This window comes from Girardinichthys multiradiatus, chromosome 8 (genome assembly GCF_021462225.1).
Source record: "Girardinichthys multiradiatus isolate DD_20200921_A chromosome 8, DD_fGirMul_XY1, whole genome shotgun sequence".
NCBI lineage: Eukaryota > Metazoa > Chordata > Actinopteri > Cyprinodontiformes > Goodeidae > Girardinichthys > Girardinichthys multiradiatus.
Window position 1 is genome coordinate 25,724,319 of NC_061801.1, and position 16,384 is coordinate 25,740,702.

Sequence of the window (16,384 nt, forward strand, 5' to 3'; positions counted from 1 at the left end):
GCAGAAAGCAGGGCAGTACTCTGCTGATTCTGCTTCTGATGTTTCAAAACCATTTATCTGATGGCTGTAGACAAACTGTTCATGGACTGGGTGTGAGGAGTCTCTGACCATGTCCAGACTAGAGTATGGGGTAAGAACGCTGTCAAAAACAATGTGTATGTAAAGACGGAAATGTGTCCATATTAGTCAATAGTTGTGCATAAGTAAAATCCAAAAGAGGTATTGTATATTTTCTCTATACTGTTACAGCATATTGTATTCATAAAGAATAAACCACAACTGTAAACTTGAACTTTGTGTTTGTAATTTCTTGAAGCTGTAACATTTTATTTTGTATTCTTATAGAGAAAATATACAATACCTCTTTTGGATTTTACTTATGCACAACTATTGACTAATATGCACACATTTCCGTCTTTACATTCACATTGTTTTTGACAGCGTTCTTACCCCATACTAGAGTCCTTTTCCTGCAACGACTCGGACACAGATCATGGATTTGGGGTCAGGACTGTCCAATGACCTTCTCAAACCCCCTCGCTATCCATTGCAGGGCTCTTTTATTCATCGTATACCATACCACACCCTACCCCTTTATTTTTTAAGCAATTAAAAACAACATAACAGTTGACCAAAGTGCTGTACAAAAATATACGAATAAAACAATTTTAAGAAAATACAACAGATACATAGAAAAAGTACAACATTAAGACAGTGATGTTGCTCACTCAAGGTTAAATGCCAAAAAGAAAAAAATGTGTTTTTAAATTAGTATTAAAAACGGCAAGGGAATGAGCTCATTCCACGATTTTGGAGCCAACACTGCAAAGGCCCTGTCTCCTCTGGTTTTATAAACTGTCTTTGGAACTGCCGAAAGCATCTGATCACATGAGAGCACCCAATGGCATTCAGGGTTGAAGCAGCTCAGACAAACAAGAAGGTGTAAGACCGGTAAGAGACTTAAAAAGGAATAAAATAATTTTAAAATGGATTCAGAACTGAACAGGAAGCCAATGAAGGGACGCCAGAACCCGAGTTATGTGCTTTCGTTTAGTTGTCCTAGTTAAAAATCATGCAGCAGCATTTTGTACCAGCTATAGACAGAAGAGGACGGCCTGGCTAACTGCAATCAAAATAGAGTTGCAACAATCCAAGCGAGAGGCAATAAAAGCATGGATCTTTGTCTTTTGGTGGCGCCTAGGAAGGAGGGACTTAATTTTTGACAAGCGCCTCAACTGAAAGAACGAAGATTTAACCACAAATTTTAGGCTAGGGTCCATTTTTACCCCTAAATTACTGACACTGAATTTTTCATATGGGGCCAAAGGGGAACAGTCAAATGTGGGGATACAGCTAGGACCACTTGATTTAAAAATCATAGCCTCAGTCCTTTTTTTTTCATTAAAATTCTGTGCCATCCATCCCCTGATGTCATCAAGACAGTCCGGGAGAGGCTGAGTGGAGCCATTATATTTTAAAGGAAAGTAAACTTGACAGTCATCACCATATAAATGAAATGGCACACCATGCTTTGTTCAAATTAGAACCAAGTGGCAACAAATAAAGCGAGAACAGAAGAGGACCAAGAATAGAGCCCTGTGGTACCCCAAGGGACGAGCAGCTGAAGCAGAGGTAAAATTATCCTTCATCAGGTAGGACCTGAACTACTGCAGAGCTGAATCAGTGATATCCACCCACTGCTCCATTCTGGAGATAGAGATGTATCATGAGGATGTCATGGTCCACTGTCTCAAAAGCAGCTGTTAAATCCAAAAGCACAAGTAAAACACATTTCCCAGAATGCAATGCTTAAAATTTGTCATTAAAAACCCTTAAAAGAGCAGATTCATAGCTGTGGTACATTTTGAATCCAGACTGGAACACTTCTAAAATTCTAGATTCGTCCAAGAAGGCCTTCAGCTGGGTGTAAGCAATTGAAAACAAGCTATCATATTGCAGTTTGAGTGCCAAGCAACATACTCTAACCATGGCTCTGGAGAATGCTGAGAAGATTATGGTAGGGAGTAATGTTAGATTTATTTTCGTTAAGGAAAATGCTCTTTCTGTAGTACTCAAAGATCTCTTGAAAACTCACTGCAAAAGTCTGAAATGGTAAATTGTAGCTGGGAGAGTCGACAAAAAGGTTACATTTTAAGTGTTTTCTGCATTCTTTCCACACTTTTACGAGCCACTTGTCTTGACCCTCTAATTTTGTGGTTGTGGTTTCCCAGAATGTGGAGGAGACCTTAGTGCCGAGGTCAAGACAAAAGATCTCTACTCTCATGCACAGTTTGGAGATAACAACTACCCTGGAGACTTTGACTGTCTGTGGGTGCTCACCGCTGAGAAGGGTTACGGAGTAGAGATTATCTTCCAAGTGTTCGAGATTGAGGAGGAGGCAGACTGTGGCTACGATTATTTGGAGCTGTATGATGGCGCTGACATCAAGTCTCCAAGACTGGGACGATACTGTGGATCAGGGGTAAGGTCTCTAATAATGCTCTTACAGCTGCACAGCAGCCTAAGCACCTTAAAAATGACACGTTTGTGTTTCTCTGTTCCCTCAGATTCCAGAGGACGTGCACTCAGCCGGAGACGCCATCGTTTTGAAGTTCCACTCAGACGACAGCATCAATAAAAAAGGCTTCCACGCACGCTACACCAGCACAAAGTTCCAGGACACGTTACACACAAGCAGCTAGGCCTAATCACAGATTCCCAGCTCAGTCACACCCAATTGAGTAAATGCTTGGCTTGATACCAGAAACACCACCCCACATAATTTGCATCTGTCAGATTAATTGAAACCATACAGAAATTTCTTTCTGTCTCCATTCCCAGAGCTGTTTAGGTTCAGAAGAAATGAGGGAATTATTAAAGTAGATTCGGTCACCTCACTAGAAAACACACTGGATTAAGATATAAAATGTATATATTGAAACATAATTTGCTGTGAGTCATCTGAGGGCAGAAAGAGACATCATCTTTAAAGAATATCATGTAATTTTAAGGATTTGCGAAGACTGAAGGAAGAATTAAACCGCCTTCTTGATTTTACTCTATTTTGGATGTGTTTTTTCTTGTTTTAATGTGGTGAACGGATGCAGTGCCCAGTAGGACCTCAGATGCCTGAGGTGAAACTTGATATTTATAATCAAAACTATTTAGACATTCTATTTACTCAAAATGTTCAGTCTTATTTTTTATTCCTTGTGCTCTGACATCACCTGCTGCAAATAAAAAGGAAAAGTAGTGTCAGATTGTACTTGTTAAGATTGCAAACAATGAAATCCACAATCATTTGCTACCCTTTTAATGATGTGAACAGAAAGCTTCGAAAAAAAAATAACTGTTGGTATGGAGACTTTAGGACCTCAAATTTTTTTTGCCAAACTTCCAGTTTTCTAAAACTTTGTAAATGTTTCCCTGAATGTAGATATGTACGACTGCTTGCAAGTAGATTTTTACTTGTAGCCAATTCCTGATTTATGAAGATCAACATCCAGCTCCCTTACTTAATCAGCATGATTTCTTGTCTTTCCAACTTTGAAGAGTGGCTGAGAGAACTGTGTTGCATCATGCTAACACCACATGGAAACAGAAAGTCATAGCTTACTAATGAAATGTTCACAGACACTTGAAAAAACTTAAAATGTTTACCTTCATAACAAATATGATATCTGTGATGTTGTCATTTTTTTCTAATGCAGGATTTTTCCTCCCACTGAGTACATGTGCTCAAATAAAAGGATGGATGTCTTTAAAATCGTCACTGTCATATTGAGATAAAAAAAAATATATATTTTAATTTATTTACATATTTTCACCAAGAGTACCAAGAAGTGTGGAGCGCACTGCAAGTAGACTGACTACGCATAAATACATTTTTGAATCAGCGGTTATTATTGCTTTAAATGTAGCTATAATATTATGTACAAAAAGCTAAAATTTAAAATATCTTTTTGATCATTAAAAAGAAAATTAAATCTAGGTTATTTTCATAGCTGACTTGAAAAAAAGGAAGACCATACTATAGGTTATAAAGCTCCCAAAGTAGCTGCTGTTTGAGACATTCTGGTTCTTCATTTTTTTTCTATTCTACTTTCTGCAGCACTTTTTTCCTACCAAGTTATACTTATTTCACCATTTAAAGTGGAACTGCTTCCCAGTGCAAACTTTCAAACCATCAATTCGACCATGTGAGTAAAAGTATGTTTTCAGTGACAAAAGTTTTGAACTTCAACTTATATTTCTCAAAAATTAGAATACAAATGTACAAATGAGCAGGAGAAAGGCCATGTCATCCCATGTCAGTCAGGTGATTATACACAGTATGGTGTTCTTCATTGAAGCACAGCTTCTCAGAAAAAAAACATGTAGGAGAAAAAGTATTCCACAAACTCAACTATCTGTTTTAGAAAATGCTGCTCATCATACACGATAGTGCTAAATTTAGGTTGTTTGGGATACATAAAGGAAATTAATGTCCAACCTTTTTTTTATTATTATTATTGCATGTATAATGCTGTGCAAACGTTTTAATCTACACATGATTTTATTCATTTTTTTTCCAAAAAGCCAGGCTTTCTTATCTTTTACACTGCTACATTGATCACTAGCTCCCCAAGCTTTCTGAACGGCTTTTCCTTTAGATTTTGGCTGTTGTTTTGCAAATTTTCTGTCCAACTAATGTACATGATGAAGACAGCTAATTGGGCAATATGTCCTTAAAGAAGGAGGAAAGTGGAGAACAAAAGTGGCAGACCTAAAAACAATTATCAGACACTGATAAACAGAATCTAAGGTTTTTGAATCTGGAAAAAAAAAAATCTTGACACAGACTCTGAAGGAGGTGCATCAACTCTATGCCAAGATTTTAGCAAATATTTTCCTATGGAATCACCTTTTTTGTGCTGAAATTCTATTTCATGTGTTAGACTGTTATTTGTGGGTATTTCTTACAAGTTTAATGAAAGAAACTAGAACACAGCCCTAGGAAAGGGCCCACTTCAAAAGTTTACAAAAAAGTCTGGCTTCCTGGAAGCAAAATATAAATCAATGAGGTTTGACTCATGACGTTTGCACATTGCTGTAAGTCCATAGTAACTGAGATTTTCTCATGTTTACCTTCAGGCATGTTTACTTGCTCTTATTTCTGTGTTTAGATCTTTGGTAAGAAAACTTTGAGAGGCTCATTTTCATGCACTTTATCCAGAAAGCCGAGATTGAAGTAAGGGTACAGAGTCTCAGTGAAGGTCTCCCTGAAGGTGTACAAGTGGGTCATACTCTCTGCGTTGTAAAAGGACACCAGGCCCCGCTTATAGTCCAGGTATACACCAATCCTGGCCAGCGGCTCCTCCAGGGACAGGACAGTTGGGGGGGATGTGCCAGCCATGTACCTAACACCATAAGAGAGAGTGAGAGTCCAGAACCCGTTAGCTGGGAGGGCCTTGATGACTCCTTTTCTGGGAACCGACTCCCGGGCTACCCCCACCGTCCACACTGTGCTGCTGTAGACCTCAATCTCCCAGTAGTGTCGCCCGTGAGTGAAGCCCTGACTTGCGAGCAGCGACAGGGCCGCGTTGAACCTGTTGGGGTTGTCCTCCACAGTGTGGTTGAAGGTCTGGTAGCGGACACAGGTTAGAGAGGAGCTCAGGCTAAGCCAAGGGTTGGCGGTGCTGGAGTTGAATGTGATGGCTGCTGGAACTGAAGGGAAGGAGATTGTTTGATATGATACAGCGCCTTGCAATAGGATTTGTGTCCCTTTAACTTTTTCACATTTTGTCCTGTTACAACCATAAACTTTATTGTAATGTCATTTCATGAGGTTTTATATGATAGACCAACACACTGTAATACACACATTTGAAGTAAAAGAAAAAAAGATCCATTTGACTAACAAAAATCTGAAAAGTGTGGCATGCATTTGTATTCAATTTGCACAACACTGGAAAAATCTGATATTTTAATATGGCTAAATAATTTTACATCAGTTGCAGTTAACCCAGATTTTCTACACTATTCGCTTTCTTTTTCTCTATGACAACTTCCCCACCACTCTACCTGAGCTTTCTGGTCCTGATCATTAAGATCCACATCAGATTTAGGCAAAAAGAACAGCAAAATCCATAGAAGTGACCAGTTCTATAATTTGCTATTGCAAAGTTATAATGCATGGCACCTGAAATATGATCAAATCTATCAAATCTTGCATCCAAACAGTCTTTTGCAATTGTGATACTGCAATGTGAAACAGCTCATGTTTGTATCCAGTCAGTTTGTTTGTAGAACCAGCTTTTGCTGCAATTAAAGCGGCAAGTCTATTCCAGATATGTTTCTACCACATTTGCACAGCTAGAGACTAAATCCTTTGCCGATTCTTTTTGTAAAATAGGTCAAACCCAGTCAGATTGGATGGGGACCATCTGTGAATGTAATTTTTCAAGTCTTGCCATAAATTCTCAGTTAGCTTTTGTTCTGGAATAACTGTATTAGCACTATCCAGCATCCCATCTACTATAATGCTTCGTCTAATTTGTTTCAGAAGTCTCCGCTCAGAGCTTGGAATAACGTCATGCCCACAAGCCAGAAAAAATGGGATTTCCTATCTTCTTGATGCGAAGTACTGTTAGCAATGCAAGCTGATAGTAATATGTTTCTCTTCATTTTATTTTTTCAAACACTAAAGCAACATATAAACAGACAGTATTTTATTGCATTGTGTGCTCTCCAGGTTCAATGAGATACAAACCCTGGGAAGTGCTATGTAATTGCTAAAACTGACAACTTTCATTACATTCTGTAAGTGCAGCGGCCATGCTGGATACTAAACTCTGGGCCCCTCAGTAAACTTCGACTTTCCAAATTGGAATTCTGATTCTGGGCTCGTTTTTGTTATTTTACACACTGGGAACTCAGAAAATCCAACTTCTGAGAGAAGTTGGACAAATACAAGCTTCCCTCCTCCTCCTGAAAAGCATCCCGACAGTATGTTGCTGCCAACACCTTTTTCTCAAACATCTGAGGCCTTCACAGAACAGCTGTATTTATGCTGAGATTAAATTAATAATTATTTGACCTTTGAAGGCAACTGGCTGCAGTAAATTTTATTTAAGGGTGTTAGAGGAAAGTGGGCTGAAAACAATTGTGCAGCACACTTTCAAGATTTTTATTTGCAAGTGAATTACTTCCTCACACTATACAATTATGTGTTACTTTAAATTGATCTTTCACATAAAATCCTAATGAAACATACTTAAGGTTGCTGTTGTAACATAAGAAAATGCAGAAAAACACAAGGGGTATGACTACTTTAGCAAGACACTTTAACTTCAGCTTCTCATGATTATTTTCTGTGCAGTTCAGTCATTTTGGGGTCAAAGTGTTAAATTCAGTACCTGGATAAAGGGTGCCCTTCATAGATTTCCAAACTCTGTACTGCAGAGGCCCAGCAAAGCGGCCCTCACATAGACTCGGTGGTGTAAAAGTTGGTTTCTCAAACTTAAGAGAAGGCCTGACAACAAAATCAAACAATGAAGAGAGAAAATGACAACACATCTTTTCAAGGAAATCATACCCTATGAGGTTTCCGACACTCACCTCTGGAGCAGGACTTTGATGCTCTAACACGAGGGGCAGGAATAAACATAGGGGAAAAACACATACAGAGACCGGTAATTAGTTTTGTTACATTACATCAGCGTCTGAGCTCATGCAGTCCCACCCTGCGGGATCTCTCTGTGGCCCGGGGAAAATCCCGCAGCTGAAGCCAAAGATAGTGTGGCAACGTGCCTGAGCTAAAGTCCATATTCTCCAGATGAGGGAGCAAGATTACTGACATGCATCCTGTCTGAATTCCCTGAGAGGTCTTTTGTTTTAAACGGTTCAAAGATTGTTGACATTAAGAATACTTTTCTGTTTCTGTCTGATATGGTCAGATATGTCTCCAAGGACTCTAAGAAACTTAAAAGACAGACTCTGGAAGGCAGGAGCCTGTTAAATAAGTTGGCAAAAAACTGCATATTTTGGCAAAATAAATTTTCACCTTTGCCCATCTCCTCTATGAAAACAGTTTTAGAAAAAAACAACTTTCGAAACCACAAGCTCAGCATTTTTCCACAATAATCAGCTCCATAGCTGACTCATCATGCTGGTAATAATTTCCAGATGAGCTGTTCTGCACTGTGCATGAATTTCATGAGCTGAACCCACCCGGAGCAGAGTGAACGGGTCCTGCTCTTTGAGTTTGTCCTCTATCTCGTGGACAGCCCTCTGAAGACGGGAGATCTCCACGCACAGTAGGGCCTTGTGCTCATCCAGGCGGATCAGTTCCCTGCGCTCCTCCGTCTTCAGCTTAACCTGGAGCAGCTTCTCCTCTTGGTACAGGAACTGGTGCAGGTCGCTGAACTGGGCCTCGATGCGCTGCTTCAGATCAGCGGTGTGGTCCTGGGGTTAGAGATAATGGCAATGGGCAGGGACTGACTTAGCAAGGACCCACCTGAGAATGAAGACTCTACAAATGATGCAGTGTTTATGAGGAATGTTTTAGAAAAAACAAATACAAAGAAAAACACTTTTGATGTGGACAAGGTCTAAAATCCTTGGTTTTTTGTGTATCTAATAGGGATATCTAAGTATATGATAAATAATTAGAAACTAATATTATAAGCCCTACATTCATATGCATTTGCTTTAGACTTGACACCCTCTTTTATTTATGTTTGAGACTCTTATATTGATGTAAAAAAGGAAGTATTTCTTATGTTGCCCTGTTGTGTTGAAAGAGACAGCTAATAAAGACTTCTCGAAAAGTTGTCTGACAACACCTGGTTTCATAAGCATCAAAGAAGCCTCTACCACTTTGAAACAGTTTTTTCTGGTTAGAAAAATATTTTTAAACACTAAAAACAAACCCACTGGCTAACTGTTGGCTGCAAATCATGCTAATGCTAGCATCAGCTTTGGAGGATACTGGTGCAAAACTAACAGGCGGTTTTTCAATTTCCTATACTGCATTTGATCATCTCTAGTTCATCTCTAGTTCATCTGGCTGCTTGTATGGTGAACAGAGATCCTTTAAAACAAAGTTTGTTATTTATAAAACATTTACTTTATTTGTGAAAACACAAAAAGCAAACATTTTTAGGAATTACGTAGACAAATATTGAATGGAATGATCTACAAGATAACAGTTTCTTTCAAAGGCAGTTTGAGATTTGTGAAACCTTTATTTCGTTTTCATTTCAGGTAATGTCTAAATGCATAAGAGAAACTTGTAGGGTCAGGCACAGGGTCCCACATCCTCCTAACTCTGGCCCTGGGCAGGGGACACTGGAGGAAATAAACACTGCACAGTTGAATTTATTTAAAGACTCAGACATAAAGGTACATGATTGTAAATGGACTGAATTTATATAGCGCCTTTCCAGTTATACAGACCGCTTTACACTAGAGCCACATTCACCCAATTGCACTCACTAACGCTCACACATTCATACACCGATACACAGATTGGTAGGCAACTTGAGGTTAAGTGCCTTGCCCAGGGGCACATTGACATATGGCAGTAGAAAGCTGGAATCGAACCCACAACCTTCTGATTGCAAGACGACTACTCTTCCTACTCTTCCTCAACTTGTTGCTACTGAGCCACAGTCACCTGTGGCTCAGTAGCAACAAGTTGAGCAACAAGTAGTTGTTGCTCAATTGTTCTATGTGTTTTGGAAATAGGAACCCTGATTTAGTTTTTAAATGTGTTTGATCCCACCTTGAGCTTTTTGACTTCATCTTCAGCCTCCCTGTCACACTGCAGCGCCGTGTTAAGCTCAGCTTTTAAGGAATCCATTGAACTGCTAAGAAATCCCTGTTAGAGCAGAAATACAGAAAAAACATCATAACTAAACTGTGACTCACTGCAAACACTATTGTACAACTTTGGCTAGCTTTTGCAATGAAAAATATATGAGAAATTCAGAAACTGCAAACTTGGGGGGAAATAAATGATCTTTCACGTTATCTACTGCACTGCTAGCCAAAAAGTATTTGCCACCAGATTGATTACATACACAACTGGCACCTAAATTTACCAGATGAATGTAAATCCTAACATCCCGCTGAAACATCTCCTGCAGATCGACACGATCAGAGCTAAGCTCACCCTGTATTTCTGTTCAGCCTCCTGGACACACATCATGGTGTGATTTCTGTGTTCTTGGGACACACCACACACCAAACACACTAGCTCCTGGTCCTCCTCGCAGTACAGCTTCAGCTCCTCCCTGTGTCTGCTGCAGCTTGGGACAGGAGCAGGAGCCCTCTCTGTACACCCTGCATTTGCCAGGCATCCTCCACTCCCACTCTCCTCCAGACCGTGGCAGTAACTCTCCACAATGTTGGCCACGATGCGGTTGGGTCGGTAGCTCTTTCCCTGGAACACCTTCCTGCACTGAGGGCAGGAGCCGGTACCCCCCTGTCCGGAGCCCCGTGGCCCTGTCCAGTAACCTTCAATGCAGCCCTGACAGAAAGTGTGGTCACAAGGCAGGGAAACAGGCTGCTTGAAAAGATCCAAGCATATGGAGCAGGTCAGATCTCTGCTGATTCTGTGAGCTGAGCTTCTGGCAACTTGTCCAGCTATGGGAGAAGGTCGCAGCTTTTCCATTGCTGCTTGCCCAACAAAATCTCCTTCCTTGGGGTTCCAAATCTTTTTATCAGACTTTATCCCTTTGTTAAGTCTTTCCAGGTTTTGGAGATAAACTGTCTGGACTTTCTTCACTTCTTTCTGGCTGTTGCTCATTCCTTTGCCTTTGCTGTTTTCCTTTGTTCTGACCATGCAGCTGGACCCTGGACGTCCTTCCTCTCCTGCAGATTGCGACCACTCTCTCTGGCCTCCAGTCTTCCTGCTGAATACTGGGAAAATAAAGTGGGAGGTGCAGCTGTAGCCTCAGTCTCAACAACAGATAGTGAGGGAATCTTAGTGGCCCCCCCTCTCCCCCCTCAAACGTCACATAGTAAGGAAACTGAGGCGGGCCGTGGATATTCTTTTCTTGGTCCATTTAATCCCTGAAGGCTGTGCAGAAATTTCCGCTTTACTGAACTCTATAGCCCACCAAAAATGTTTATCCAACATTTGAGTGACGTGTGCATCTGTGTGTTTGTGTATTTGTGTGTTTGAGACTAAAAAATCAAAAACAGATCTGTGTTGGATGTCAAGTTTACTGTATCTTTTTATAACAGCCCTCTTCACCCTCAGCCAAGAGTAAACAAAATCATTAAAACAGTTAAACAATGACATGGCAGAAAGTGCCGGAAGAAAACCCCACAAAGGAAAAGAAGAGACATCCTGCATGACATCATGTTTTCCTGTATAGATGTTATTGTACATACAAATGACAAAACATCACAGTTACGTGGGATTTTATGTGATAAATGAACAAAAAACATAATTGTGAAGTGGAAGGAAAATTATGCATGGTTCGAAAAAGTTCTGCAAATATACATCTAAAAAAAGGTGGCATGTGTTTGTTTCCAACTCTTTTTCTTCTGATACCCCTAAATAAAATCAGGTACAACCGTCTGCAGAAGTTAACTAATTAAAAAATATAATCTGCCTGTTTGTCCTTTAGTCTCAGTATTAAGTATTAATGGAGCTGCTCTGTAAGTGTAAGCAGCAGACATGAGGCTCATGGTAACTCTAAAGGAGCTGCAGAGATTTACACTAGAGGTGGAAGAATCTGACGACAGCTATTATTTATGTATTTCAAAAAGAAGGTCTTCATGGAGTAGCATCAAAAAGCTATTGTTGGATGGAGACCATAAAATATCCTGAATGCATCTTACCAAAAGCCATGTAGGGATACAGCAAACATGTAAAGAAGTTGATCTAGTAAGATTAGACCAAAATTGAATTTAAGATTTCTGCCACAAAAAGTTGTGTGGCAGAAATCTAAAACTCTCACTATACCACCTCCACAGTGACACATGGAAGTGGCAGCATCATGATGTGGGGGTGCTTATCCACATAGTGGATAGTGAGGCCGGTCAGTCAATGGAAAGACGGATGGAGCTAAACACCTGACAATCCTGTAAAGACTTAGAGTGGTGGAGGTTCACTCTTCCAGCAGGAAAATAACTCTAGACATACAGAGCTACAATAAAGCATTTTAGATATTCATCAATTTGCATGGGTTAGTATGGATCAAAGTCCACACCTAAATTAAATTCAGAAAATGTGGCAATACTTCAGAGCTGATGTTCACATACACTTTTCATCTAATCTGACTGGCCTCAAGATATTCTACAAACAAGAATGGATAAGATGCTAAGTCTCTGGATGTGTAAAGCTATTAGAGACAACCCCCCTGTCATGGTTTTTTCTTTAACGGCTCTGACCCACATGCAGACAACACTCAGGAGTCAGGTAAAACGTATACAGTTTATTTTCTTCCTTTTACAGGGGTGTTCAGGGTCGGACTGGAAACAAGAGACTCTGCAACTGAAAGGGAAGGACAGCAGGCGAGTTGGGTTCCTTTTCTTTCAAGTGACAGATAAAGATCTTGAGTAGTTATTTGGAGAAGAGATCCAGGAAGGCCTCATAGTCTGGGTAAATGGGGAGACTTTGAAGTGCGGCTCCGCTGGCCGGGTTACTGCACCTGAAGGTGTCCTTGAGGATAGTGGGGTGCCACGGGCACTGAGGTGTGTGAGTTCGGTGGAGGGTGAGCAGGATTCGTTGCAGGTATTCAGGAGGAACCCAAAACATGTAGCTGTCAGTTGGGAACTGAACCGAGGAATCTCGCTTGGAGGTTCAAATCTCCTGGGCTTTTGGAGACTGGAACGAGGCAACAGGAGCCAGACTTCAGATGGAACCTGGAAGGAGCACACAACAGGTAAATGATCTTTCTAAAGTTTGTGCAATGATACAAGACTAGATCTTGGCCACATAGTTACCACTATGGCAAACATTCAGGCGTCGAAGTACTGACAGCCAACATCTTTTATACTCCTCCTTTGATTGTAGTGATAGATAACACCTACGTTCCTCCGGCCTGAAGCTCAGGCGCCCTCTGGTGAAGAATCCATGTTAATAGCAGGTAAAAAAAAACAACACAGGATCTCCAGATCCCAACACCCCCAAAAACTTGCAGCCGTAATTGCCGGGATAGGTGGTTTCTGCACAGTATTGACCCAAGGGGATGAATACAAATGCATGCCACACTTTTCAGATGGTTATTTGAAAGAATCTTTGAACACCATGAGTCATAGTCCTTTTATTTCACTATAATGTGCTACTTCTTGGTATATCACATGAAATCCCAATAAAATCCGGAGAGGTTTGTGGTTGTAATGTGACAAAATGTGAAGCTCTAGCGGTATTAATATTTTTACAAGGCAATGTATGTCAGGTGGTTTACACAAGTTGAGGGTGTGATCACATTAATTTAGTAAATAAAATGAGCTATGAAGCTTTAAGAACCCCTGACAGTTTCTGAGAATAACAAGATCTTGCATCAGGCTCTGTAAACAAAACTCAGATGGTCAGTATTTGTTTACTCTAATCATACTTTTGGGAAGTTCAACATCAGGTTACATGAGTTTAAAAAAATTTATTTAAGGCTACATTCTGAAGGCTTTGATTTGCTATAAATTTACCAAGCTGAAAAGGTCAACTGATAAGCAGCCAAATTTTTGACAAGATTATTTTAAAAGACATCAACTCCGTTTTCTGGTGTGCTGTTTGTGATGACAGTAGACTATGGACCTTCAGATAGATCAAATTTTACCTGGATTCAGAGCCGGGTCAAGGCACAGTCACACTAAGCTTAGGGTCCCCCAAACCATCAGGGGCCTCCCATAAATGTTTGAATTTTACCATAGACCATAGATCTAAAAATCTTTCATTTTTTTATTGAGAACGAGAATATTAATGAATTTGATTTGATGGTTTCAGGAAACCCATTTAAAACTTTAGGATTTCAGAATTGGCAATGTTACTTTGTAAAAGTTAAAAGAGTATTCTTCATAGTTTGCTTGTTGTGTTAACATAGTTACAATCTGATGGTACAAGTCTAGTCTTTTTATGTTTGAGCTTGCTTTGTTCATGACATAATAATGAATTATCCCTGCTTTCAAGCTCAGACAATTAGACTCAGCTCCTCCCCAATTCCACCAAATCACAAATCTGTATTTAAACCCTGTTCTTGGTGGTTATGATCCTACCAGGAAAAGGGGCCCAAATTAAATCATTCTCAAGGCTCCAAACAACCTTGGGCCAGCTCTGCCTGGAAGATGTCTGTTTTTATTTAGGTTTGACTTTTTTTCTTAAGTCCTAAAAAGCCTTTCAGGTGATGCTTGGTATTTATTCATTTACTTCACACACGTCTATCTAAAAGCCTTTAAGTGTGCAGTTTGTTGGAGGACAACCCTTCTGCAGGCAAACTACAGCTCCTTTGAAAGGAAGGTATGAACAGTAGGGACCTCTGGTGTTCAAGCTGAGAACTAAAAATGGGAATTATTTTGTGAGATGCAACGATGTTTATTAAAGAATGGTTTAAACCGCTGCTTCTTGTGAACGAAGAAACCAGAAGCTTTTAAATGCCTGTCATAATGTATATGAAGTCGAATATAGAAAATAAGCATTAACAAAACAACATGTTATCAATGCAACTGAAAATGTATTGTGATATAAAAGGATGTAGTGACCATGAACACCTCAAATCTGATCGTTCACATAGTTTTAGATGTATTTTCAAATACATTCAAAATATTCATGAGGGACATTTTAGATAGGCCAAACTGTTTATGACAAATCTTTAAAAAATATGTGTTATTATGACCATGAACTGTTGTGCTCAATAAAAGCATTTTCTGACTGCCTTTCAGTGAGACAAAGCATCTTTTGAATCATGATACACAGAATTCAGAAATTCAAGAAAAAGAGTTTAATAAAATAAATTAAATTTAAATTAGTTTGAATTCTGAAATGCAAGCCTGCATATTGTCATGAGTTGTTTACATGCAATTTCTAGATTCTCAGAGTTTAAACAATGTTGCAGAAAAATGAGCATAGTTTGTTTTTCTTATTTTCTTTCTTCATGACCTCATGATTTTTGGTTTGGTTTGTATGATTGTTTACATACAAAATACACAAAGTATCTATCAAATCTGCTACATGGAGAGCAGAGGGAATAAATTCTGCAAAAGATTAGATTGTCACTGTAATAGTGCACACACTGGTAATATAAAACAATCATTTATACCCAAAAACACACTAAAAAAGACAAAGAGTCAATAAAGAAATGCATGTTGTGATTCGCTGCAGTTTCTTCTCTTCTCCTTCAAATTCATATGCTTGAATATAAGACGGTGGATTGTCATTTCCACCATCTGCCCCCCTCTTGGTAGTGCTCTCAGGGCTACTGCAACTTTCATTACACTCAATGCCTGTAAGATAAAAATTCTGTTTAATTCATCCTGAAGCTTCTTTATGGTTTAACAAAAAGCCGAACATACACATCCTGTCTGTTTATTCTAGCATGAGCAACCTGATACATAGATTTCAGAAGCCCTGCAGAAAATCAGGTCGCACATGCAGTGTGTGTTGCATTAGTTATGATGTGCAGTGACTGGAAAGAAGAGACAGGCAGTAAGATATAAAAGTTGTATCTGCTCTCCTGCACGTGCACTGTGGATTTGCACGAAGCAGAGTGAAATAATGGCACACAATGTGATTAACCTGTGACCTTCAGAGCTGCCAAACATTAATGACCAGGACAACATCTTCAGACGATATGAAAACAGGGAAGGGATTAGAGCTGTGAAGTTAATTAAAAAATTAAAACTGGTGTTGGGTTATAGTTTCTATCATCCTCATGAGTGAAAAATCTGAAAGGGTGCAACAAGGGCAAATGGAGAGGTCTTGCTTTTGATTTAAATAAAAAATGCACCTAAATTAAGCTGGAAAGTTTTAAATAACTATACATTCTGAAAAAGTAGAATGCTATTTTGGTTTTAAACAAAATTAGGGTTCACAATGCTGCACATCTATTAATGACAGCAGTAAAAAGAAAAAGGACAAGAAGGAGGGTCGTTCATGAAATACTTTCTAGAGAACAAGTAACTATAGGATCAAATTATTTTGACCTAGAAAAACATAAATCTTTTTAAATTTAAGGTTTTATTTAGTGAAATTACTTAAAAGTGAGAAAATCTGCAATTTATCTATAGTTCAATTTATCTACATTCTTATTCAACATTTTAATCAAACTGCATAAATAGCTAAATACCAACACCTACAGTTAAATCTGTGAGTATTTTAGTACTGTGACATAAATGAATGTATTAAAGTATTTTCTGACAGAAAACAATGAGCAACAGTTGACAGAAATGTGAA

At 39.3% G+C, this 16,384-nt stretch overlaps 2 protein-coding genes across 13 annotated transcripts in view; one reads left to right on the forward strand and one right to left on the reverse strand.

Annotated features, from left to right (window-relative positions):
• Positions 1 to 3,057, forward strand: part of LOC124873014 (bone morphogenetic protein 1-like) — a 29,856-nt gene extending 26,799 nt beyond the window's left edge. For 9 of the 12 annotated variants that reach the window (XM_047373477.1, XM_047373478.1, XM_047373480.1 and 6 more), the window contains one exon: positions 2,232 to 3,057. In XM_047373477.1, the coding sequence (XP_047229433.1) occupies positions 2,232 to 2,638 (407 nt within the window). In that variant the 3' untranslated portion in view covers positions 2,639 to 3,057. The remainder of the gene's footprint in view (positions 1 to 2,231) is intronic. The other 3 variants (XM_047373482.1, XM_047373487.1, XM_047373488.1) reach the window with 1 other exon arrangement.
• Positions 3,058 to 4,230: 1,173 nt separating this feature from the next.
• Positions 4,231 to 10,884, reverse strand: trim69 (tripartite motif containing 69). Its single transcript, XM_047373490.1, has 6 exons — positions 10,157 to 10,884; positions 9,767 to 9,862; positions 8,212 to 8,445; positions 7,600 to 7,622; positions 7,398 to 7,513; positions 4,231 to 5,706 (listed from the first exon to the last, which is right to left on the reverse strand). Exons 1-6 carry the CDS (start codon positions 10,826 to 10,828, stop codon positions 5,162 to 5,164), a joined length of 1,686 nt encoding a protein of 561 aa, XP_047229446.1. The 5' UTR covers positions 10,829 to 10,884; the 3' UTR covers positions 4,231 to 5,161.
• Between the last annotated feature and the right edge of the window lie 5,500 nt (positions 10,885 to 16,384).